The 27,368-nt window shown below is 38.3% G+C and overlaps 3 protein-coding genes and 1 pseudogene across 3 annotated transcripts in view; 2 read left to right on the top strand and 2 right to left on the bottom strand.

The window, feature by feature from the left end:
• The window catches only part of LOC110144557 (olfactory receptor 5J3-like), a 141,163-nt gene that overhangs the window by 95,806 nt on the left and 17,989 nt on the right, over positions 1–27,368 (top strand). The gene's annotated exons all lie outside the window — the stretch shown is intronic.
• On the top strand, positions 8,786–9,824 carry LOC110144554 (olfactory receptor 9G4). The gene is given in 2 exon segments (XM_020904496.2): positions 8,786–9,023; positions 9,026–9,824. Coding segments are annotated over 2 exon segments (936 nt in total). The 3' UTR covers positions 9,724–9,824.
• LOC110144595 (olfactory receptor 9G19-like) lies at positions 11,680–16,692 on the bottom strand (annotated as a pseudogene).
• Positions 21,743–22,681, bottom strand: LOC110144555 (olfactory receptor 8H1-like). The gene has a single exon (XM_020904497.2). It carries the CDS (start codon positions 22,679–22,681, stop codon positions 21,743–21,745), a length of 939 nt encoding a protein of 312 aa, XP_020760156.2.

Genomic DNA, 27,368 nt, shown 5'->3' on the forward strand with positions numbered 1-27,368 from the left:
AAATCAGTCCTAGATGTTCATTGGAAGGACTGAGGCTGAAGCTGAAACTCCAAAACTTTTGTCACCTGATGTGAAGAGCTGATTCATTGGAAAAGACCCTGATGCTGGGAACGATTGTGGGCAGGCTGAGAAGGGGATGACAGAGGATGACATGGTTGGATGGCATCACCAAATCAATGGACATGAGTTTCGGTGGACTCCGGGAGTTTTTATGGACAGGGAGGCCTTGTGTGCTGCCATCCTTTCAGTTACAAAGAGTCAGACATGACTGAGTGACTGAACTAAACTGAGAATTGGATCATTCATATATTTTAAGATTAGACATATAAACAGCCTCATGGGAAGTGCCACTTGGTAACATTGCATCAGTGGCCTCAGACTACTTCAGTGATCACCAGTGGCATCATGGAGTGAACAACAGGTGGAGAGCAAGGAATTGAGGGATCAGTTCCTATGTTAGAGAAACAGGTATGTGTACTTGGTCGCTTAGTTCTGTCCAACTCTTTGTGGCCTCGTCAACTGTAGCCCACCAGGCTCCTCTGTCCATGGTATTTTCCAGGCAAGAATACTGGAGTGGGTTGTCATTTCCTTCTCCAGGAGGTCTTCCTGCCCTGGGACTGTACCTGTGTCTCCTGCATTGCAGGTGCATTCTTTACCACCTATCACCTGTAGACTCGTAGAAACATGTTAATAGAGATTTTAAGTATCACATGGAGAGTTTCATTTGCTGCAGATTAAATCTGGGACTATCCAACTGATAATGCAAGCAGGGATCTACCAAATTAAGGACAACTTTGAAGAAATATCTTGATTCCTCTGTTCCTTGCATGTGTGAGTGATTCTCCAGGCAGGAATACTGGAGTGGATTGTCATGCCCTTCTCCAGGGGATCTTTCTGTCCCAGGGATTGAATCTGCATCTCTTATGTCTCCTGCATTTGCATTTGGGTTCTTTACCACCAGTGCCACTTGGGAAGCCCCACTCTTGGCCCTGGGGTGCTATATTTGAGGACCAATGCTATGACCAAGTTGTAGCAGGGCAGAGTTCTTCAGCTAACAAATGGTTAAAATTGCTTGGTATTTATTGAAAAGATAAGAGTATTTACTGGAAAGGATTGGGGTTCTGAGACAGAGGCTATGGTGCTAGCATGAAAGCCTCTTACTGACTGTGCCTGGGAGGGTTAAGCACAGGCAGGTACACGTCTCCCCAACACACAACCCCTTCATCCTATGTTGCTTCTGTGTTAGGCTTTGCCCTGCTTGACTTGTCATTTAAAAACTCTTAATTTTATCCTTAAAAATTCTTAAAAGTGTATAGTTTTAAGATTCATAAAAATGTCATTCAAAATAACTTTATTTTTCTTTCCTGATTTTCTTATTTTCACTTGCTATAATACAAAGATTTCCTTGACAATACACATAAGAAAGAACACATATCTTTAGAGTCATGTAGTTTAAAAAAAATTCCCTAACATCTATAAGAATGAAGGACAAAGAAGAGCTATTTATGAAGCATACAAAAATTAAGATGTAGATAGAAATAAACTATAGAGATAGATTTCCAGAAGCTTTGCATTCAAGAAAATATTCAGAGTGAAAATCTCAATGAGGTAAAGCAAAAATTGATAGCAACTGAAGTCTATGAATGTTTATATTTCTTTGCTCAGTTTTATATAAGAATTAATGAAGATTAAAGAATGCTTTGTTATGATGCATCACATTTCATAAGCCTTATACACAGAAAACACAAGGCTTATTAAAATAGAAGCCCCAGTATTGATAAGTGAGTGCATTAGTTTGCCAGGCCTGCCATAACAAAACACCGGAGACTGAGTGTCATAAACTATTGAAAACTATTGCTCACAGCTCTGGGGACTAAAAGGCTAAGATCAAGAGCCAGTGTGTTTCGTGTGCTCTCAAGTCTCTATTCTTTGTTGACGTGTGGACACTTTCTTGCTTTCTCCTCACATGAATCTTTTTTGTGTGTGTGCACATGCTTTCTTGATATCTCTTTGTGTCTCTGTTCCATTTTGTAAAATATTTTATAAATATCCCAGTCAGATTGCATTAAGGCTCACCCTAACCATCTCATTTTAGCTGAATCACCTTTATAAAGGCTCTGTCTCTAAATACAGCCACAGTCCAACTTACTGGAGGTTAGCTCTTCAACATATGAATTTTAGTGTGTGTTAGTCTCTCAGTTGTGCCTGACTCTTTGTGACCCAATGGACTGCAGCCCACCCACCAGGCTCCTCTGTCCATGAGATTTTCCAGGCGAGGATACTGCAGTGGGTGGCCATTTCCTCCTCCAGGGGATCTTCCCAACCCAGGGACCCAACCTGGGTCTCCTGCACTGCAGGCAGATTCTTTACCAACTGAGCTACAAGGGAAGCCCAAGAGGGTTGCAATTCAAGCATTGACACCAAGGATTGATAGGTGTTTCCCGGTGACTGAGACAAAGAAGAGTAGCCGGGACAGACAGTGGAACATATAATGGGGGAAATAAAAAACACAATGAATCACATGATAATTTCTAGAATAGTCTAATTAGTACCATTTGGGGAGCTTCTACTATCACACACATGTACAATTGAATTGTGACAGTTTCATTTTGAGAGATGACCTTTAATGAAATACTCATTTCATCGTGTCTTAATTAATATATTATCCCCATGCTCCAAATGAGCTCTAACTGTGTCTTTGGTGAGGGAGGCACGTATTTCTGGGATGCTCTGTAGAAGAGGTCCCAAAGGACTATTGAGGAAACACTTATATTATATCTAACAAAGCTCCCCAAAGCATCAGAGGAGAGGGAAGAAGGTGTCACTTCCAGAAGTGTCCTTCCTGATTAAGGGTAAGCAGCTAGGGTAAGCGGTAACTGAGTGCTCTGGCTTTTCCATGACCTAAGACAGAGTCTGGCCTGGCTCTCGAAGGGTCATTCTTATGCCAAACACACACACACACACAATCCTCTACCTAGAATTTCATCCATGTTATATGTAACCTTCATTCAGAATTCTAACTCAATGTGGTAGTTATGCTGGGTCATCATATAGTCATGTAGAGAGTAGAGAAAATAAGAGGGCAAAAAAGACATGCTTTTTTGACTCTAGTAGTTCTGAGAACGCTGTGCTCTTTAAACGGCTAGTGAGCGATATTTTCCTTCTTGACCCTCATTTTCTGGTGCTAGAAAGATGCCTTCTTCCCTTGAATTTTAAGAGCTCCAGTGAAGGGAGAAAGGGACAGAGCTGTTTCAAGGATCACATGACATATGAACTCCTTTTATACGGGAGGCTCAACAGGACTGGCTCTGACAGTTTTCTGTGTTTTATTTTATTCACTTTTTATTTGCAGTTTAACTCAAATTTGGGATTTATTTTAGTCCATCTTGGCGGCTGTGAGTCTTTGTTTTATTTACACTTTTTTCTTAACAGTGATGTAATACACTGACCACTTGAGGGAAGGTGTGTCCTGGAGAGTTTGAGCAAGGTTAGAAAGGAGATATCTTCAAATCATAAATGCAAATTACCCATTAATTAATTTCAGAGATATTGATTAAATGCCAAACAGATGCTAAGAGCCCTTCCATACTTTGGAATACAGCAGTAGACGAAACAGAGAAGTCTTTCTGACCTGTGTTGTTACATTTTGAAAGCAAAAGATAAACCATTAACTTAATAAAAAGGAGAGGATGGCCGTATGGCTGGGGAAAAAGAACAGGTCTGAGCAGGTTAAGCATGGGGATGTTTGCTTGGAAGGGGAGAGAGAAGTTAAAATAGAGCAATGAGGGTGAGCAGAAAAGGCAGAAAATGTCAATTGCTTGGAACTTAAAGGAGCTGAGAGTGTGAGTCTTGATAATATCTGGGGAATACTGTTCACACAGGAAACAGACAGGAAACCCAGATTCTCAACACAAAACAATCTTTGTTTTGGGGCAGGGCTGCTGTTCTTGAGAACAATTAGGAAATCTACAAGGCTGGACCAGAAATAGAGGAGTGAGTCTTAGAAAATAAGGCTCTGTAGGGACCATAGAGTCTGCTCACAGAGGATATTAGGGCCACTCTGTGGAATTTCACTGCAACTTAAAATATATTGGAACACATTATAGAGTTTTTTTTTTTTTTTAAACAAGGGTGACATGGCTTGCCCCCTCCCCCCTTTTTTTTTTTTTGAAAGAACAATACTAAATGATACTTGGAAAACAGGCTATAGAGGAAGAAGTATGCAGAGCAGTGGAAGGATTTTTCAATATTCATGGCATAAATGGTGGCCGTTTGGATCACGATGATACCAGTGGAGGTGGTGACAAGTGCTCTGACTCTGGATAAACTTTGTTTTCTTTTCCCCCCACACCATAGATCATGTGGGATCTTAGTTCCCCGACCACAGATTGAACCCATGGCCCCTGCATTGGAATCACAGAGTCTTAACACCTGGACTGCCAGGGAAGTCCTTTCAGGATATGTTTTGAAGGCTGGGACACCAGAATTCCTTGGGAGTTTGAAGAGAAGACAGGAGAGAAACAGAGTAGGTTGATTCCTAACGTGTGCATGAATGCATGCTAAGTTGCTTGAGTCGTGTCTAACTCTTTGGACCTATGGACTGTAGCCCGCCAGGCTTCTCTGTCTATGGGGATTCTCCTGGCAAGAATACTGAAGTGGGTTGCCATGCTCTCCTCCAGGGGATCTTCCCAACCCAGGAATTGAACCTGCGTCTCTTATGTCTTCTGCATTGACAAGTAGGTTCTAGGGAAAATGAGCAGATAGATCAGTTTTGGAGGGTGAAACTAGGCATTCATCATCAAATACATGAATTTCAAATTATTTATTACTCATCTCTTATAATTATAGAATGTCAGTATTAGAAAGAAACTTAGAAATTTTTCAGTTGCAGAATTTTTAACCTCTCACATGTGGATCCACTCACACGTCTTGGGTCCAACTTGCTGTCAGCTGGAGTCACAAAGAGAATGTAGCCAGATGTCTCATTATTCAGAAAACTAGCAGGCTTGTTTACTTGGTGGTGTCAGAATTCCAAAAGCAAGAAGAGAAACATGCGATGTTTCTTGAGATCCAGGCTTGGCCTCTGCATGGTGCTGCCAATGTGGCAAACTATCAAAACAAACCCCAAGATGATGCCAGATCACAGGATGTAATAACAGATCTACTCTAGACATCATGAAATCAGTAAAGTACTGTGGTCATTTAAGTGTGTATATCACAGAGATCATTGCTTTGTGATTAGTTAACTTTTTTTCCTTATTTTTTTAATTTTAAAAACTGCTTCTATTTTTTAACCAGTACACCCTGAAGTTGGTGCACCGAGTCCTAAACCCTCTTTATCTTTTAAACATTAGAGATTTAGTACAAAGTATAATGTGATTCATTTGTGATGCAATTATGTTTCACAGAGAATTCAGTGTGACTATGAGGTCCCATCTTGTTATAGAATGTTCTAAAGTTTTCACCAAATTTATTAATTCACATTTTCCAGATTCTTGTAATTTCTAGAGAAAAAAAAATACAGAAGGGATGCTTTCATTACCAGTTAATACTTTGAATGGATCTTGTCTTTAAACCTTTCTTAGTCTTTGGAGATTAAATCATTGTATAAATACACCTTCCTGGTAAGAAGATATATTGAGACTGAGAGTCTTTGAGTCTTGCTTATTAAGATAAGTCCCCAGTTTATACAGTCCCTATCAATTTGTGAATGTCTCTTTCCTGCCTTTATCAGAAGACTTAACAGAAGAGGTAATAGAGGACCAAGGATTTCAGAGAAACTCCATTTAAGAGGAGTTTCAATCCATTGTCTGATCTGCAGCCAGAGTAAACCTTGAAAATGCAAACCTGATGGTGTTACTCCCTCAGGATGGCAATATTTCCAGTTGTTTCAGTTTCAAGAGGGAAGTCCCTAAGATGGCTTCCGACAAGCTTAGTGAGCTGATAACTTATATGGCTCATTCCTAGTTCCTCTGTCCACCCAATCTTAAGTCAATCACTCTGTTTCTTGGCTTACCAGATTCCCTGTCATGTTAGGAATCTGATATATGTTCTTTCTTCTCATGGATATCCTCTCCTGCTCTCATTACCCCTGACAATGGGCTAGCATTGAACTCATTTTTGGGCGGTCTTTTAAATATCTCTACTTCTGAGAATATTTTGAGCTTAGACCACAACAGTTGTTTATTTTTTCCAGTTATCTCTTTAGAGGGCACTTGTACAAGAGTAATAACTGGTTCTGTCCAGATATTTTAGTTTTTTTCCTAAATTTATATTGTGTTAAAAATTAGCTTTATGTTTATGGTGGTACATATGGAATATTACTCAGCCATCAAAAAAGAACAAAATGATGCCTTTAGGAGCAACATGGATGGACCTAGAGATTGTGATACTGAATGACAATTACGTCAGACAATTATGTCAGACAATTATGTCAGACAAAGACAAATACCATATACCATTTATATGCAGAATATAAAATAAAGGTGCAAATGAACTTATTTACAGAAAAGTAGTAGAGTCATGAATGTAGAAAATTAATTTATGGTCACAAGGCCTAGACCAGGCATTGAACATTGGTCCCCTGCATTGGGAGAGCAGAGTCTAACCACCAGACCACAAGCGAAGTACCTATAACGCACCATTTTATGTGTTAACACTATAATACTGAAAAACTCCACCAGAGATAATTCTACCAAGTTTGAGCATATTCGGAAAGAAGTCGTACTGTACAAATGAATAACAACAGCACTGTAACTGTGAAGCCCCCACGATGTGTGGGGATCAGTCACGTGAGTAATATACTTTGGTTGAAGTTCTAGTAGATAAAGACAAGAGGTGAGAGGGAGGTTTATAAAAGCTTAAGTTAAAGTCAGTTTATAGAACCTTGAGTATAAGACTAAAGTGTCTGTGCTTGGTGTGTTAATGAGAAGAAATCCAGTATATACTGAAAAAAAATGGAATGGTCTTCAGGACTCCAAAGTTGCTTTCACCAATGTGTTATTAATGAAGTCGCATCCTCTCTGAACACATCATGTATCAATACATTTGAAAGTTTAGGATACCTTATCTTGGAAAGATTGAGCTACCTCACAAGTAACAAGTGGAACCAAACCAATAGACCCTGAGGTAGAAAATTTAGATTTGCATTCTAGGTATAGCATTGTCTCTGGCTTAAATCAAAGATGAATGTTTTAATATTAAAGTAAATCACAGTTCTCTTAGCTCTAACTTTATTTCACTGCCTCTATACTTGAGAGGGAAGTAAACTAGCTCTTGGAGCATGAGCACTCATTCTATAGAGTTTACATTAGGTACCTTCTTTTAGCTTACATTAGATACCTTCTTGTGGCTTCTCTTTGAGAGCTCTGGAAGTTCAAGATACAAAGCTGGAAGGATTCATGATTTCTCAATGTCACCTTGACATCAAAAAATTGGTTCTTTCTAATATTCAAAGTTCTCTGAATCCAAAAATGTTTAACTATGTGTATAAATCTCACATAAACTATAGGAAAGTGCAGAATAAAAACATTATTAAAAATAGCTTTTAAATCTCACTTTGTAGGTAAAGAAATTCAGGTTGTCCAAGGATTATAGGGGAACAAGACAAAAATGCACTTACCTATTTTTAAGAGAGGTCAATGGCTTAACAGCTGAGAACTTGTGTTCTTGATAAAGGAAACTCTAGGCTCAAATACCAGCTCTACTGTTGATCAGTCCCATAGGGCATTGGAAATGTTTCTTCAACTACTAACACACAAGGATTATAATTTTATTGCTGCTGTTACTAACTGTTGTCATGTCTGACTCTTTTGTGACCCCATGATCTGTAACTTCCCAGGCTCCTCTGCCCATGGAGTTTCCCAGGCAAGACTACTGAGTGGGTTGCCAGTTTTTTTCTGTAAGGAATCTTCCCAACTTAGGGAATGAACTCATGTCTCCTGCATTGTAGATGAATTCTTTACCACTGAGCCACCTGGGAAGGTGATGATTAAAATAATACCTTGTAAATTGTGAAATGGATTAAGCAGATTAAGTATGGATTTAGGATACTATCTGAACATAGTGGAATGTAGGTATATGTGAGGCTTCCCTCATAGCTCAGTCAGTGAAGAGTCTGCCTGCAATACAGGAGACCTGGATTCAATTCCTGGGTCAGGAAGATACCCTGGAGAAGGAAATGGCAACCCACTCCAGAATTCTTGCCTGGGAAACCCCATGGGCAGAGGAGACTGGCGGGCTACGTACATCAATGGGGTCGCAAGAGTCTGACACAACTGAGCAGCTAAGCAAAAATATATAGAAAGAAATATGTAAATATTTCTATTGTATTAATAGTGGCAGGAACATTACAGTGTACTGATATTTGTAGAAATATCTGCATGATTCCTGACACACAAATGTTCAATAATACACACAGAATACTCATATTTTTTGAGCACTCATCACGTACCAGACATTTGGTTGGATGTTTCCCTGTATATCTGCTTAACTCAACCAGACAAACTGTTGGGGTCATATTTTGCTGAACTGTTTGATGAGACCAAATTGCTAGTTCTACCTTAAACAATTAGTAAGGGAAAGTCTTAATTTTAAAAGCAGATGTTTTCTCCAGTTTAGTGGTCTTACCATGTCACAGACTGAACTATGTATTTTATCTACATAATAAGGATTTAATATGCCTCCTAGTAGTTGCTGACTTAATTGATACCCTACTTATTTCTTTCAAAAGAAAAATCACTATCTTATTTATCTCATTATGTTATCAAGCTTTCTCCTAGTGGACATGGAAATTGGAAATCACACCACCCTGACTGAATTCATCTTATTGGGCCTCTCATCAGACCCCAAGTGGCAGCTGATTCTTTTTGGAATATTTCTGATGCTCTATTTGATCACCTTGTCTGGTAACATGACCCTGGTTATCTTAATTCATATTGATTCCCACCTGCACACACCTATGTATTTTTTCATTGGCAATCTCTCTTTCTTGGATTTCTGGTACACCTCTGTGTACACCCCCAAATCCTGGCTACTTGTGTCTCAGAAGATAAGCGTATGTCACTGGCTGGATGTGGAGCCCAGTTTTTCTTTTCCTGTGCTGTAACCTACACTGAGTGCTATCTTCTAGCAGCCATGGCCTATGACCGCCACATGGCGATCTGTAACCCGCTACTTTACTCAAGTTCTATGTCCCCTTCTCTCTGTACCGGACTCGTTGCTGGCTCCTACATAGGAGGGTTGTTGAATGCCATCGCTCATACTGCCAACACCTTTCGCCTGAGTTTCTGTGGCAAAAATATCATTGACCACTTCTTCTGTGATGCACCACCACTGGTAAAGATGTCATGTACAGACACCAAGGTCTATGAGCAGGTCCTCCTGGGTGTTGTGGGTTTCACCGTCCTCTCCAGCATTCTTGTCATCATAATTTCCTATTTCAATATCCTTCTGGCTATTCTGAGGATCCACACAGCTTCAGGAAGGCGCAAAGCCTTCTCCACCTGTGCTTCACACCTGGTCTCGGTCATGCTCTTCTACGGATCCCTGCTCTTCATGTACTCAAGGCCAAGTTCCACCTACTCCCTGAAGAGAGACAAAATGGCTGCCCTGTTCTACACTGTGATCAACCCACTGCTCAACCCTCTCATCTATAGCCTGAGAAACAAAGACATCAAAGAGGCCTTCTGGAAAGCAACACAGACCATAAGGCCACAGAGATGAAAGTTATATATATTTTATATATTTTGCAGAAAGCTCTCATTGCATTTTCCAAGTTATTGGTTTATAAACATGTTTGGAAACATTGCCATATTTCAGGTAAATACAAGATGTTATACTTAAAAGATGAAACATTAATCAAATCATTTTTCTTTTTTAATGCTGTTTTGTTGTGATTAAATTGTTATATACATATAATACTAGATTGTTTGACATTTTAAAATACTGTATTATCCATCTTGAGTACTAGATTTTCATGAAATCTCTCTACTTGCTTATCTTTTGGAGGTCTTACAGAGAAAAGTAATTCAATGGGCTTTGTGCACATAGTTTGACTTTGAATACTAGTCAGTGAACTTCATTTTATGAGGAAAGATTTTGGGTGGCTAAATTTTTATAGATTACACAAGATTTTATACACATATAGCTTTTAGCAAGTAATTCCTTCCATATTTATTCATATAACTCTAGGTGAGTACATGGAAAATATTTTCATCAGTTTGTGTCTTTGTAAAAGTGGTGTCAATTTACTATTAGCCAACTGTTTCATCATTTTTAAACTGAAAACAAACAAACATCTTTTCAAATCATTAGAAATATGTGTCTTTTAGATTGTGTATAATCCTGAGAGAGAGCAAACTCTTACAGACAAAAGCCTGCCATCAGTTTCCCTGGTGGTTCAGACAGTAAAGAATATACCTGCAATGTAGAAGACTCGGGTTCAATCCCTGGGTTGGTCAATCCCCTGGAGAAAGTGAAAGTGAAAGTCACTCAGTCGTGTCTGACTCTTTGTGACTCCATGGTCTACAGAATTCTCTAGGCCAGAACACTGGAGTGGGTAGCCTTTCCCTTCTCCAGGGGATTGATGAAAGTGAAAAATGAAAGTGAAGCCACTCAGTCGTGTCCAACTCTTCACGACCCCATGGACTGCAGCCCACCAGGCTCCTCCGTCCATGGGATTCTCCAGGCAAGAGCACTGGAGTGGGGTGCCATCACCTTCTCCTCTTTAGCAGCTAGGGGATGGTTATCCACTCCAGTATTCTTGCCTGGAGAATTCCATGGACAGAGAAGACTGGTGGACTACTTTCCATGGGATCACAAAGACTGGGACACAGCTGAGTGCCGAACATTTTCACTTCCCTTCTCTCCCACTGTGGACCACCACATGTCCCCTGAAGGGAAATAGCAAGGAGAACAAATGGAAACTGAAAAGCCAATAAGCAAGCCCCATTGTGTTCTAGACCCAAGGCCTTTTTCCCGCCAGAAGATATTAAGTACAAAGAAACTTAAAGTTCCATTTTCAGTGCATGGCAGGGTCAGTTGGCATTTTTTAATACTCTTTACAACCCTGCAAATTAAGGATTATTAGTCACATATCATGAATGAGCAGCCTGAATCTCATAAGTTAGAACTTTGCTATTGAAAGATTTTAGCTACTGCTGTAGTACAGACATTGATAAACACATTTATATTAAAAACTTAAAGGAAATAGTTGCAGCCACTTCACTGCACTACCTCTGATGCATCTGCTCTTTCTTTTCCATATACATTCTTTAAGTAACAAGCCACTGGCCATTCTGTTTTCATCACAATGCTAACATTGCTTATTCTTTTATTTCCACAGAAGCTCTAAGTATGTGATGAGAAGTAAGTTTTTTGGTTTTTTTTTTTTCCTTAAACCCCCCAGAATCAATAAGACAATTTCTTCATATTCCCATAAATCCCATTAGGCAAAGAAAATAAATTGGGTCAAATCAGGGGGGTTAGTAAAGTAAAATTCAAGTCTTTTGAATTCCAGGCAAAATATGCACACTTTTATTTTGCATTAATTATGAATGCTACTTTAAAAATTATAGTAATATTAAATTGAACCTATGTTTTAGAGTATAGATTATAATATGATGACTAAAGCAAAACAATATCTTCTCAACCTAGTATTCTTTAATTCTTCGACCCAAGCTTCCCTTGAAGAAGTCTGTTATCACTAAGCACTGATTTGAGAAGTTCTTGTCAATTTAGACTTTGGATTATGTTAATATGAAGGGTTTGTTCAGAGTTTCTTTCACATCTGTATTACTCAAACTATAGATCATGGGGTTCAGCATGGGGAACACCATGGTGTAAAATATAGACACTATCTTGTCCCTCTCAGAGGGATAGCTGGAAGTTGGATGGGAGGAGTAGATGTCGAGAAGAGAGCCATAGTACAAGGTGACAGAGATCGGGGTGGGGGAAGGAGCAGGTGGAGAAGGCCTTGAGGCGGCCCTGGGTGGAGTGGGATCCTCAAAATGGTGACGATGATGAAGAGGTAGGATGCAATTATGAGCACAGTGGGGATGATCACATTGGAGGTCAGGAGGAAGTACAGTATATCCTGGTAGGACTCTTTCACATCACATGCCAACTTCACCAGGGACATCACAGAAAAAGTCATCAATAGCACTGTCATCACAAAAATTCAATTTGAGTGTGTTACTGGAGCTTATTATTGCATTGACAAAACCCCCAGTATAGGAATATACAGACAAACAGATGCACAGTCTCCTTGACATGACCTGAGCAGAGAGCAGGGGATTGGAAATAGGCACCTCGCAGTCAAAACCCATGGCAGCCAGCAGATAACACTCACTGTATCCCAGCCCTGCAGAGAAGAAGATTGGACTACACAGCCAGTGAAGGAGATGCTCTTGTCTTCAGAGATGCAGGTCACTAGGACCTTTGGTGTGTACACAAAGGAATAACAGAAATCCAGAAAAGACAGATTCCCAAGGGAAAATACTTGGGTGTGTGCAGTTGAGAGTCACTGCAGATCAGCACCAGGAGGGTCGTGGAGCACAGCACAGAGCGGACACCACGGAACTCCACAAACAGGACCAGCGTTGTCCTGGCTTCTGCTGTGACGCCAACAACGGATGGACTCAGCCACCGTGTGGTCGCTTCTCCCCGTGGTTGAAGAGAATCTCCCCTAAAAGGAGAGAAAATGGGAGTCCTGCTTCAATCACAGGGCTCAATATAAACAAAATAGTTAAATAAATGTCAGTGTATCAACAGTAAACCTTGAAGTCCAGGATCCAATAATGAAAGTGATCATTCTAAAAAGAGTTTTCATCTTGTAAGAAAACCACTCAGACCTTACCATTACATATATATTGCTAATAAATGAACTTTGGCAGATGGGAATTTTCAAGTCTTTCTTTAAGCACAGTTCAATTTGAATCAGGCAGCTCCAAACTGAAAATAGCTAGGAACACTCCAGGGATTAGGAGCTAGGGGACAAATTTTTATAGAGAAGATGTGGAATCACAACAAAACAAAAAAAATATTTCATTGGTTACATAGTAAGCTGTTGCCTTCCTGGGGAAAGTCGAGTTAGCTGTTTGTGATTGTTTTTTCTTATGTCTCATTTTCTGATCTTTGTATTCTCAGATTTGGGTTTTGTTTTGTGTACAGTCTACTAAGACTTTAGAGCCTCCTCAGTCTAATACCTTCTAAGTTTAATTACTTTAGCTGCTCAGTTCAGTCGCTCAGTTGTGTCTGACTCTTTGCGACCCCACGGACTTTAACAGTATTCAGTTCTAAATTTCTGAAGTTGGTTATTATTTCTTACTTTAGTAAAGATTGTTGATAGGTCCATACCATTTCTGTCCTTTATTGAGCTGATCTTTGCATGAAATGTCAAAAGCCTTTGACTATGCCAAAGCCTTTGACTGTGTGGATAACAATAAACTGGAAAATTCTTAAAGAGATGGGAATACCAGACCATCTGACTTGCCTCTTGAGAAACTTGTATGCAGGTCAGGAAGCAACAGTTAGAACTGGACATGGAATAACAGACTGGTTCCAAATAGGAAAAGGCATATGTCAAAGCTGTATATTGTCCCCCTGCTTATTTAAATTATATGCAGAGTACATCATGAGAAACCCTGGGCTGGAAGAAGCACAAGCTGGAATCAAGATTGCCAGGAGAATATCAATAAACTCAGATATGCAGATGGCACCACCCTTATGGCAGAAAGTGAAGAAGAACTAAAGAGCCTCTTGATGAACGTGAAAGAGGAGAGTGAAAAAGTTGACTTAAAGTTCAACATTCAGAAAACTAAGATCATGGCATCTGGTCCCATCACTTCATGGCAAATAGATGGGGAAACAGTGGAAACAGTGGCTGACTTTATTTTTCTTGGCTCCAAAATCACTGCAGATGGTGATTGCAACCATGAAATTAAAAGATGCTTATGCCTTAGAAGGAAAGTTGTGACCAACCTAGATAGCGTATTAAAAAGCAGAGACATTACTTTGCCAACAAAGGTCTGTCTAGTCAAGGCTATGCTTTTTCCAGTAGTAGTGTATGGACATGAGAGTTGGACTATAAAGAAAGCTGAGTGCAGAAGATTGATGTTTTTGAACTGTGGTGTTGGAGAAGTCTCTTGAGAGTTCCTTGGACTTCAAGGAGATGCAACCAGTCCATCCTAAAAGAGACCAGTCCTGGGTGTTCATTGGAAGGACTGATGTTGAAGCTGAAACTCCAATACTTTGGCCACCTGTTGTGAAGAGCTGACTCATTGAAGAAGACCCTGATGTTGGGAAAGATTGAAGGCAGGAGAAGAAGGGGATGACATAGGATGAGATGGTTAGATGGCATCACCGACTCAATGGACATGAGTTTGGGTGGACTCCAGGGGTAGATGATGGACAAGTAGGCCTGGTGTGCTGCGGTTCATCGGGTCTCAAAGACTGAGCAACTGAACGGAACTTAACTGAAAGATTATTGAAATAAAGAGAGGATGTATTTGTAATCTCTGTCTTTTATATTTTGGTGCTATTTGTAATGTCCATTTTCCTTTTTATTAAATGTGTTACTTCATAGCTTAATATTTACTTGTTTATATCAAATATTAATTCCATTAATTGTTCAAATTGAAGTACAACAATGTTCCATTCTTTCTACATTACTTCATTTATAAGTACATATATAAATGAAGTAGTGCTTCATTTATATATATATATGTGTGTGTGTGTGTGTGTATTCATATGTATATATATGTGTGTGTAAATATATATACATTTTTATATTCTTTTTCATTATGGTTCATCATAGTATACTGAATATAGTTCTCTTTGCAATACATTAAGACGTTGTTGTTTGTCCATTCTATATATAATAGACATCTACTAAAGCCAACCTAATTCTCCATCCCTCCCCCCAATCCCTCACCCTTGCTAACCACAAATCTGTTCTCTATATACTTGCAGACTTTCCTATTTTACATATTTTTTAAAACAGTAAAGTATTTTTTAAGTGCTTTTATATGTTGGGACACTCTACAATCTTTCTAGATTCATGCATCTTAGTAATATCTCTTGGGATAAGAAAATATTAAATTATACAGAAAAATAAATAAATAACAAACCTACACACATATATGTTTGGGAAAAAACATATAGAGAGGGGTGGTATACAACTGTATACCACCTTAACTGTATACAATTCTTAACTGTAATTGATGGTTGTTGCCGTAATAGTATATTGCCTGTATTTCTACCTCTAGTAATGGGCTTTATGTGCTAGATTTTAATATCCTTGAGCCTGGGCAAGTGCACAAGTCTTTTTAAAAGAAACATGGTTTACTTGCACAAAACTGATCAGTTTTGAGAGATCGTAAATGCCCTTGAAGTGGTCTTTGTGGGTGTGAAACAAATGGTGAGAATTTGAATTGGTCCCTCTTATTGTAGTATTGAAATTAAGTCTACTTAATTTATCAAGTCATGTTCATGCCCTGATTTTATATACTTGTATCTATCAATAAACACTGTGATACTTGAAAAAACAAAACAAAACAAAAAAAAAAACAATGAAAGGATTATAAAGTACACAGAATTACCTATGTGTTTTATGTAATTGACAGTAAGGAGCAATATATAACAATATTCTAAAGAATCAATTTTAAATGCAATTTGTAATTACTGCATAAGTAACAAAGTACAATAAATCTCTACATCATTTGAATTTCTTATTGCTTTTATAGTTTTATTTTTGAGTTTTAACCTTAATAATAGCAACTAGACAAAAATATATCTTTGAGTATGATGTTGAGACCTCTAATATCTCATTTAGAAAACTTACATAAAGTATCAGCAGTACCATCGCCTGAACAGAATTCATGTATGGTTGTCTCAGAATTATTTAAATCAGTTTCTGCATCCCTGGGGTTGCAGATTCCTGCAAACCCTTAGGATTTCATGGCAATTAAATAAAGCTGTGTGTTGAGAAACTGGGAACTACTAAGATGGAGAAGAGGACGACAGAGGATGAGATGGTTGGGTGGCATCACTAACTCAATGAGTTTAACATCGAGTTTGACCAAGCTCCAGAAGTTGGTGATGGATAAAGAAGCCTGGTGTGCTGCAGTCCATGGGGTCACAAAGAGTTGGACATGACTAAGTGACTGAACTGAAGATGGAGAAATTTTTTTTGAGACTACGTTTTCCTCGTGAAAATATAATCAGTCAGAATGTTCATTCTCATTTTTCTTTAGTTATGTATAAGCCAAATTAAACTTATGTGTATCATATATATATACTATATATATGTAAACACATATATATTTATGTGCATGTTCTGCATATTAAAATCACAAGTTCACTGGTACATTTTAATGTATTTTATTTTATTTTTAATTTATTTATTTTTAATTGAAGGATAGTTACTTTACAATATTGCACTGGTTTCTGCCATACATCCACGTGAATCAGCCATAAGCATATATCTGTGTTTCTCTCTCCCTTCCCCATCCCACATCTCTAGGCTTGTCACAGAGACCCTGTTTGAGCCCCCTGAGCCACACACAAATCCCCACCGGCCACCTGCTTTACACATGATACTGTACGTGTTCCCATGCTGCTCTTTCCATTTGTCCCACAGTCTCCTTCCATGCGTTCTATCCACAAGTCTGTTCTCCATGTCGTTGTCTCCATCGCTGCCTTTACTACATGTTGAATACCTTTCCTCCGTTCTTCCAGATTTATTCTCTAGCCCTTTAATCTCGTTTCTGCTTCTGGATGCTCAGCTGTACTAGCTGCGTCAGTGGGCTCATTTGTTCTCTGCGTACTTAACTGTGTTTAGCCAGTGGTTGTGACTAGAAGGGAAGACAGTAGGGTCAGAGTGTTTTCTTCCCAGTCTCTTTTCTTGCAAAATGTCATAGCTGGCTTCGTCCCTGGACCTAAACCATAGATTCTGCTGGATGGCCCATTTCAAAGCTTCCCCTCCAGTGCTTTCTTTTCTTATATTGATTCCTCCAGGAACACAGGAGGTAACGGCTTTCAGAATTTGTTAGTTCTAGAGTTATTGCACTAGTCTTTGGAAATTCTGCAAGCCTTAGACATCCCTTTGTATTAATATCTTTATTAAACCCTCACCAAATTAACCAGTTTGTGTGGCCTTCAGCTACCTTCCATGTTTATAACTGATACTGGTCTTAGAGCAGTCTCAGGAGATAAACATTCAAATATAATTGAATTGTTCACTTATTTGAAGATTAGACATATACACTCATCCTGGTGGGAAATGTCACAGTGGTAACACATAGCATCTTGGAGTGGTTTACCGTGCCCTTCTCCAGGGGATCTTCCTGACCCAGGGATTGAACCCAGGTCTCTTATGTCTCCTGCACTGGCAGGTGGGTTCTTTACCACTAGTGCCACCTGAGAAGCCCCGGCAGTAGCATCAGACTTACTTAAGTGATCGCCAGTGGCATCATGGAGTGAAAGCTAGGTGGAACAAAGCACTGAGGGATCACTTCCTGTAGCAGAGAAGCTTGCAGATGGAGATTATGAACATCATGGGGGGAGTTGGCTTCTGCTGTAGTTTAATCCTGAGGCTATCCAACTGACAAAACAAGCAGGCAGCAGCAAGCTTAAATAACTTTGAAGAAGTCTCTCACTTCCTCTGGTCCTTGGGAAACTGTATTTGAGGACAGATGCTATGACCACATTGTAGCCGTGCAGTTACCTCCCCAAATAAGCTTGTTTGGCTTTTAAGGAAAGATAAGAATATGACCAGAAGGGAGTGAGGTTCTGAGGCCTAGGGTAGGGGCATTTGGGTAGAGAAGTAAGAATCTGAGAATTTCTCATCTCAAATCCTTAAGTCTCATTTCAAAACCCAATAATTCCTCCCCTTCACCCAGGGAATAGGAACTGCCCCAGCACTAAGTCTCGTTACTGACTGCACCTGGAGGGTTAAACACAAGCAGATACAAGCCTCCCTTACTCTCAACCCCATCATCCTGCCTTTCCTGTGTTTGGTGTGAAACTTCAAAGCCCACATAGCCCAGACAGTGAAATGCCAAATCTGATCTGCTGAGAATTTCAGGACATCACCAATCAAGGTTGGCAGGAGTCTGGAGAATATCTATAGGAATGGACTCTGTGAGTATGAGACCAAGGTCAATAGAACTTTAAGTTTAGTATGGCTAACTGTATTGGCACAGGAACACCAAGCAAGGATTTGGGATTTGAAATCAGAATGTCAGACCAACCCAGCATGATATTGAAGATGTACGACAGAAATATTGTAAATAACCTATTAGGTGTGATCTACTCCACAGCTGCCTAAAGATCACCCTCCTCACCTCTCACCTGGCTTCTCCAAGGGCTTCAAGAACATTCACTTTCCCAAGGTATTTATTAGAAGGTCTGATGCTGAAGTTGAAACTCCAATATTTTTGCCACCTGATGCAAAGAACTGACTTATTTGAAAAGACCCTGATGCTGGGAAAGTTTGAAGGCAGGAGGAGAAGGGGACAACAGAGGATGAGATGGTTGGATGGCATCACCGACTCAATGGACGTTGAGTTTGAATAAACTCCGGGAGTTGGTGATGCACAGGGAGGCCTAACGTGCTGCAGTCCATGGGTTCGCAGAGAGTCAGACACAACTGAGCGACTGAATTGAACTGAAGAAACACATTTTTTTAGGGAGTCATTAGCACCCTTGTAAAGCTCGACAGGAGCTACCATCAGTATGCTATGGGTGATGACAAGAGAAGCTGCCATGGGATTGGACTCCGAAACGTTAGAACCAAGGTGCAGGGCATAGCTGTCAGTCTCACACTAGAAAGAACGGCTTAAGTGGATGTTTTCCCGTCAGTTTCTCTGAAGAGTTAGCTACCGATTGCTGAAGGTCAAGGCACACGTATACACATATTTGTTTACTTACAGAGATGTCATATATAAAAACTACCTTAGAGGTGAATGGGCTGAGTTCCTTGTCATGAAGATGAAGGAACTAGTAAATATAGTGGAAAATTGATGTGTTCAAGGTCACATAGGTAAAAGCACAACTTTGTCAAGAACCTGATAGAATCTATCCTCCTGATAGATTCTAGGGTGCCATGATATCTGTTCAAAGAAAAAGGACAAAAAGAAAGACAGAAGGGAGAAATGAAGGAGAAAAAGCTCCAACTATCACACTGAAAGGGAATATTAAGCATTTTAATAATCCATTAACTCATGACCCTTCTCCAAAGACCTTCCATTAAAGAAAAAAGAAAATAATTGTATTTTTGTGGGATTTTAGAAATCACAAAAAGTAGCATAGGAATTTTACCCTTTATTTATTTATTTTTAAAGAAAGCCAGTGTTTTCTGATACTTTCTGATGAAGCTTTAAAGGGAAGGGAATAGTTTTGAGCACTCAGGGAAATAATGACACTTGGTTTCCTTTACCTTTACTTTGTCCTCTTTTCTTTCCTTTTTAAAGAGCTTTTTTTTTTCTTTTGATGTAGACTGTTTTTAAATTCTTTATTGAACTTGTTGCAATATTGCTTCTGTTTTATGTTTGTTTGTTTTTTTGGCCATGAGGTATGTGGGATCTTAGCTCTCTCACCAGGGATTGAACTCTGCATTGGAAGATAAAGTCTTAATCTCTGGCAGTCAGGGAAGTCCCTGGAAGGTGCTTCTTGCTGAGCACATACCTCTATAAACAGATGGTGCTGCTTTCACACACATTTGGTAAAAATTCTTCAAGAAAGGTAACTTTCCCTACTAAGCTCAGTTTGGAATGTATTGTTTGGCTGTCCATATATGGATATATGGTGATATAAAAATGTGAAAGTTTTAAGTATATTATTATAAAAATGTCAACATTTATATACAATATTATTTATAAACACTGGCAAAACCACTTGAAATCTTTTTAAAGTTCTATTACATAGATATGAGATAAAATTCATATTTTATGATGACTCAAGAAAAATTTAGAGATAAAAAGCATTTTGATGTCCTCTGGCCTCCTCTCTCCTCTGCGCTGTGCACTGTGTATCAGCATTACGTGTCGACCCATCAACAGAAACGAGTGCTAAGCCGTAAAGACCAACCCTCTCCCAGCATCAACGACTCATGAATAGAAAACCTTGCTTCTTGATCTTGTAAGGGGCCATGGGCAAATTTAGATTTGGACTGTGTAAGCTGTCAATGGGCTTCCTTGATTGCTCAGTTGGTAAAGAATCTGCTTGCAACTCGGGAGATCTGGGTTTGATCCCTGGGTTGGGAAGATCCCCTGGAGAAGGAAATAGCTCCCCACTTCAGTATTCTGGTCTGGAGAATCCCATGGACTGTATAGTCCCTGGGGTCTCAAAGAATCAGACACAACTGAGTGACTTTCACATTCTTTCATGCAGAATGTTAACTTGATGAATTCAATAACATTTCAGGTCCAAAGAACTGCAAAATGAACATCTTTCCCACATACAAACACAGTCATCTTAGATTTTAATGATAAAGGAATATACAAGTTTGTACATGTAAGTGTATGCAGAAAGTCTCAAAAAATATAGGAAATGTCAGAAATATCACACATGTTCATAATATATACACATAAAATGTACATAGTTATCAATCTAGAAGAACACATACTAAACACATAATAACTTCTAGTGCATTTCTATTTCCTTAAATTTTCAATATTTTTCAAATTTTTATAATATTAACATATTCCACTCAAAATCCAAAATTGTGAGGTGGTGAGTATTTCCTTAGCTGTTTGTGTGTTTGCCTTTTAAATCAACCTAAAATAACTCATAAAACACAACTATATGTTCATTACAAAGAAGTCATTGTGTGTTAAAAATACTGGAGGGGTATCAATATTCTTCTGATAATGGCCAACATGTATCAGTACTACCCTAAATGCTTTGCATAAATGAATTGATTTAATCTTTATAGTAACTATGTGTGTGAGTGCATGTATGCTTAGTCACTCAGTCCTGTCAGACTCTTTGCAAACCCACGGACTCTAGTCCACCAGGCTTCTCTGTCCATGGAATTTTTTAGGCAGGAACACTGGAGTGGGTTGTCATTTCCTTCTCCAGGGATCTTCCAGACCCAGGGATCAAACACATGTCTCTTGCATTGACAGATGGATTGTTTACCACTGAGTCCCTAGGAAGCCCCTTATAGTAACTATATGGACCTGGAACTATTACTTATCTAGTGCAATTGAGGAAACATGAGGCTTGAATTTTCAGTGATTTATGGGTTATATAAGTAATGGAGCAGCAGTCCTAGAATCTAAATTTTGGAATGTTTGGTTCCCAAGCAAGTGGTCATAATCACTCTGCTAAAATGCTTCTCTCTAAAGTAAAGGAAATTATTTCTGAAATTGGTATCATTGTTCCCAAAACTGACCTCTTTTCCATCATAACATTCTCTGAAGTTGGATTATGTTTTGGAATATATATGACATATTTTAAAAGCTGACAACTATACTTTTTCATTTAGGAAATCAGTTTCACTTAAAAAATGTGTATAGTTAGACCATGGTTTAACATATTTCTGGTTTCCAATTATAATGTAGATTTCCAAAGGCATATTCTTAAAAATACCCAAGATTATATTTAGTTAGGCAAATGATGGCTCAGCACAATAAATAAAAAAACAATTCTTTTTGTCTCTGAAGAGACAGGAAGGAAATACACTATAGGAATGAAAAAATAAAATGAGCTTTGAAGTTTAACATCACTGTTATTTTAATTATTTGGAGCCCTTTCTGTTCTTCATGACCCTATTAGGTGCATTTTTTACTTCTTTGTTTCTAAGACTGTATATAAGTGGATTCAGCATGGGGATGACAATACTATAAAAAACAGAAGCCACTTGATTCTTTCCCAAGGAGTAGGACGTACTTGGTTTTAAGTAAGTGAAAATCATAGTGCCATAGAAGATGGTGACTCCCAGGAGATGGGAGGCGCAGGTGGAAAAGGCTTTCTGCTTCCCTGAAGTGGAAGTAATTTTCAGGATAGTGGACAGGATGGAAACATAGGACACAGATATCGTGATAAGAGACACCATGAGGGTGGAGCCAGCAGAAATGAATATGATGATTTCAATGTCATGTGTGTCAGTGCAGGACAATGCTAAAATTGCTGGTCCATCACAGAAAAAGTGATAAATTATCTTTGAGTTGCAGAAATGCAATCTACTCAAGCACAGGACATTGACAGAGGTGTCCACGAAGCCAATCAAATAGGATCCAAAGACAAGAGAACAGCAGCGTCTGGTGGACATAACGACGGGGTAATGCAGAGGGTTGCAGATGGCTGCATAGCGATCATAAGCCATGGAGGACAGAAGGAAACACTCAGTGGCACCCAAGAACACAAAGAAATACATTTGGCTGAAGCAGTTCAGGTATGAAATATTCTTCTTGGAAGTTAGTAAATTGTCTAAGGTTTTAGGGGTGATGACACTTGAGTAACTGAGGTCAAGAAATGACAAGTGACTGAGGAAAAAGTACATTGGTGTGTGAAGCTGGGGGTCCAGATGGATTATCAGGATCATCCCCACATTGCCCAGCACAGTAATCAGGTATATCAGGAGGAAGAGGGTGAAGAGGATGAGCCGGATCTCTACAGAGTCTGTCAGTCCCATGAGGATGAAGTCATACACATGAGTGATATTCCTTCTGCCCATAGTGTTCAAATGCTCTGAACTGTTGAGATCAAAGTTGATACTTGACATGAATTACTTCAAAAAGCTTGAATTTTTATAAACAACATGATATATTTATATTTGATGTTATAGTTTCATGTTTCTAAAAAGTCAGAACAGGGTTGTAGAGAGTATGAAAAGAAAACTCTTAATTTGACTACCAAATATAGATATAAGGGTAACTATACATTGGGATATAATGTAGCAAAACCTAGTACAGCTGAATAGTTAGAATGACTGATAGTGTTTGAAGGCTTGTCATTATTAATGCATTTAATTACCATGAGATTATTATACCATAGTTATTACCATTTGACACATTCTTCATATGAGAAAGAAAGCACTGTGAAGTTAGTTAGCCCACCCACAGTCAGAGCTATTAAATATTGGATCTGATATTCTACCAAGGTAGATTGACCTCAGAAGGAATACCCATAATAGTATCTATATTCTTATTTATGAATGATTTCAGCAAACCTGCAAAATTTTTAGATATATAATAACAAAAAAATTCAGCCTCCATATGTTGGAATTTTGCCCACTCTCACCACTACTATTCAATGTAGTTTTGGAAGTTTTGGCCACAGCAATCAGAGCAGAAAAAGAAATAAAAAGAATCCAGATTGGAAAAGAAGAAGTGAAACTCACTGTTTGCAGATGACTGGATCCTCTACATAGAAAACCCTAAAGACTACCAGAAAATTACTAGAGCTAATCAATGAATATAGCAAAGTTGCAGGATATAAAATTAACACACAGAAATCCCCTGCATTCCTATACACTAACAATGAGAAAACAAAAAGAGAAATTAAGGAAACAATGCCATTCACCATGGCAACAAAAAGAATAAAATACTTAGGAGTACATCTACCTAAAGAAACAAAAGACCTATACATAGAAAATTATAAAACACTGATGAAAGAAATCAAAGAGGCCACAAACAGATGGAGAAATGCACTGTGTTCATAATTAGAAGAATCAATATTGTGAAAATGAGTATACTACCCAAAGCAATCTATAGATTCAATGCAATCCCTATCAAGCTACCAACGGTATTCTTCACAGAACTAGAACAAACAATTTCATAATTTGTATGGAAATACAAAACACCTCGAATAGCCAAAGCAATCTTGAGAAAGAAGAATGGAACTGGAGGAATCAACCTGCTTGACTTCAGGCTCTACTACAAAGCCACAGTCATCAAGACAGTATGGTACTGGCACAAAGACAGAAATATAGATCAATGGAACAGAATAGAAAGCCCAGAGATAAATCCACAAACCTATGGACACCTTATCTTCAACAAAGGAGGCAAGAATATGCAATGGAAAAAAGACAACCTCTTTAACAAGTGGTGCTGGGAAAACTGGTCAACCACTTGTAAAAGAATGAAACTAGAACACTTTCTAACACCATACACAAAAATAAACTCAAAATGGATTAAAGATCTAAATGTAAGACCAGAAACTATAAAACTCCTAGAGGAGAACATAGACAAAACACTCTCCAACATAAATCACAGCAGGATCCTCTATGACCCGCATCCCAGAATATTGGAAATAAAAGCAAAAATAAACAAATGGGACTGAATGAAACTTAAAAGCTTTTGCACAACAAAGGAAACTATAAGCAAGGTGGAAAGACAGCCCTCAGAATGGGAAAAAATAATAGCAAATGAAGCAACAGACAAAGGATTAATCTCAAAAATATACAAGCAACTCCTGAAGCTCAATTCCAGAAAAATAAATGACCCAATCAAAAAATGGGCCAAAGATCTAAACAGACATTTCTCCAAAGAAGGCATACAGATGGCTAACAAACACGTGAAAAGATGCTCAACATCACTCATTATCAGAGAAATGCAAATCAAAACCTCAATGAGGTACCATTACACGCCAGTCAGAATGGCTGCTATCCAAAAGTCTACAAGCAATAAATGCTGGAGAGGGTGTGGAGAAAAGGGAACCCTCTTACACTGTTGGTGGGAATGCAAACTAGTACAGCCACCACGGAGAACAGTGTGGAGATTTCTTAAAAAACTGGAAATAGAACTGCCATATGACCCAGCAATCCCACTCCTGGGCATACACACTGAGGAAACCAGATCTGAAAGAGACACGTGCACCCCAATGTTCATCGCAGCATTGTTTATAATAGCCAGGACATGGAAGCAACCTAGATGCCCATCAGCAGACGAATGGATGAGGAAGCTGTGGTACATATACACCATGGAATATTACTCAGCCATTAAAAAGAATTCACTTGAATCAGTTCTAATGAGATGGATGAAACTGGAGCCCATTATACAGAGTGAAGTAAGCCAGAAAAATAAAGACCAATAGGGTATACTAATACATATATATGGAATTTAAAAAGATGGTAATGATAATCCTATATGAAGAATAGAAAAAGAGACACAGATGTACAGAACAGAATTTTAGACTCTGTGGGAGAAAGCGAGGGTAGGATGTTCAGAGAGAATAGCATTGAAACAAGTATACTATCAAGGGTGAAACAGATCACCAGCCCAGGTTGGATGCATGAGACAATGCTCAGGGCTGGTGCACTGGGAAGACCCAGAGGGATGGGATGGAGAGGGAGGCAGGAGGGGGAATTGGGATGGGGAATACATGTAAATCCATGGCTGATTCATGTCAATGTATGGCAAAAACCACTACAATATTGTAAAGTAATTAGCCTCCAGCTAATAAAAATAAAAGAAAAAAATTAAAAAAAACAAAAAAAAGTTTGTGATATATATAATTGATAATTTGATATATAAATTGATATATACATTTTAATGCACCATGCACTGTTTTTCTTTCCCAATATATTTAATATTATACTAATGAAATATTGCTTTCAACTTTAGTGAACTTCAGTAGCATATACTAAATTATAGACCATATATTCATATTAATCTTCAAACAGTAGGATGCTTGTACAACTTGATAATTCAAAATTAAATTTATTCCAAAATTATATTTCTAAATACACACATTGACTGCAGACCCTGATAACATCAACTCTGTACTTCTGGTTCTACAAATCTTGACATTACTTAGGGAAAGGTTTAAATGATATCACTGTACATATTCTGAAAATATCTCCATTTTATTTGATTCTACCTAAAACCTTCTACCTTTGAGAATAATACTTACTGGAGGCCAAGGTTGGTGAAATATACTTCTTTCAATATTATCTGTCTATGAAGTATGTCAGCCACAATTTTTTCTCACAAATAAAATGTGAAGATCATGTCAGTTGAAAATTTCTGTAATAAACATGGTTATTTTTTGAGATAAATTATTTTTAATTTTTAATGGAATCATTTTGTTTTCTTCTGTAGGGAAAAGTAAATCAAACTAGAAATTTCATTCAGTTCCTGACCAAATGTAAAATTTTCCAGGAAGTTATGCTTGAAAAGAATTTCAGGGCCCCACTCTTTAGGTACATCAGCAGAGCAGAGCGTGCTTTTCATCTCCTCCTAATATTTCCAGGGTAGTTTGTATACTGGGAGTTGTTGATAATGAAATGTTTGCTCATCCCTGTGGACCAGTTATCAAGAAAGATTTCTTTGCCTGTCTCCAGGGACAAAAGTTCAAGGACCAAAAGCAGCTATGATAGGATTTGAGAAGCTAGTTGCCTTTTCTCTTAGGAGCCACAAAATGAAGGGCCTAATGGCTTGCTCTACCTTTGTGATGCTCTAAATTTATGCCCAGGTTGGTAGAGAAGCTATTTCTAGCAAAATATCTACTCTATGACTAAAATAATCAGGGGCAGAATGATACATTTTGACAAAAATTTTGATATTTAAATATGTAATATTATTTAGGGAGTAAATATGTTTGTTAAAAAGAAAACAAGAATATAACAAAATTCAAAGAATGATATGAAAAAAACCAAAACTGTTGTAACAATTTAATGAATTTCTCCCAATTATTTTTGTCATGGAGTACTTATCTGTATACCTCTAGATTTGCATAATCACTATCATACTGTATATTCAGTATCCACTCTCATTTTACAACTAAAAGCCACCTCAAAAACCATAACAAATGCAAAACTATGAGGAGAAAGTTTTTCTTAATATTTTCTAGCACTGGAACTCATTATGTTCATTTTAGTGTTTTTCCTGATTTCAAACTATTCTTATACCATTCATTGTGTCATGTCAGGAACCAAAGCATGATCAGAGATTTTTTAAATCTCTCTTAATTTAATGATGGTCCAGCTTCATATCCTAATTGATTACAGTTAATATATATATATATATATACACATACATACATATGCGCCTCCCTGGTGGTTCAGATGGTAAAGAATCTGTCTGCAATGCTGGAGAATAGGGTTTGATCCCTGGGGTGGGAAGATCCCCTGGAGGAGGGAATGGCTATGTATTCCAGCATTCTTGCTTGGAGAATTTAATGGACAGGGAAGCTGGAGGGCTACAGTCCATGGTGTTGCAAAAAGTCAGACATGACTGAGTGCCTAACAATGTCACCTACATGTATATACAGATAGATAGATATACACACTACTTTTTTCCTTAGTCTAGAATGATGAAAAGTACACTAGGGATAAATACTAGGACATTTTGAAAAATATAGATGGACATTTAATCATAAGTCTGAACAAATAAAATATATTTCTGTGTCGTATGCTTAAT

Source organism: Odocoileus virginianus, chromosome 10 (genome assembly GCF_023699985.2).
Source record: "Odocoileus virginianus isolate 20LAN1187 ecotype Illinois chromosome 10, Ovbor_1.2, whole genome shotgun sequence".
In the NCBI taxonomy this organism is placed as follows: Eukaryota; Metazoa; Chordata; class Mammalia; order Artiodactyla; family Cervidae; genus Odocoileus; species Odocoileus virginianus.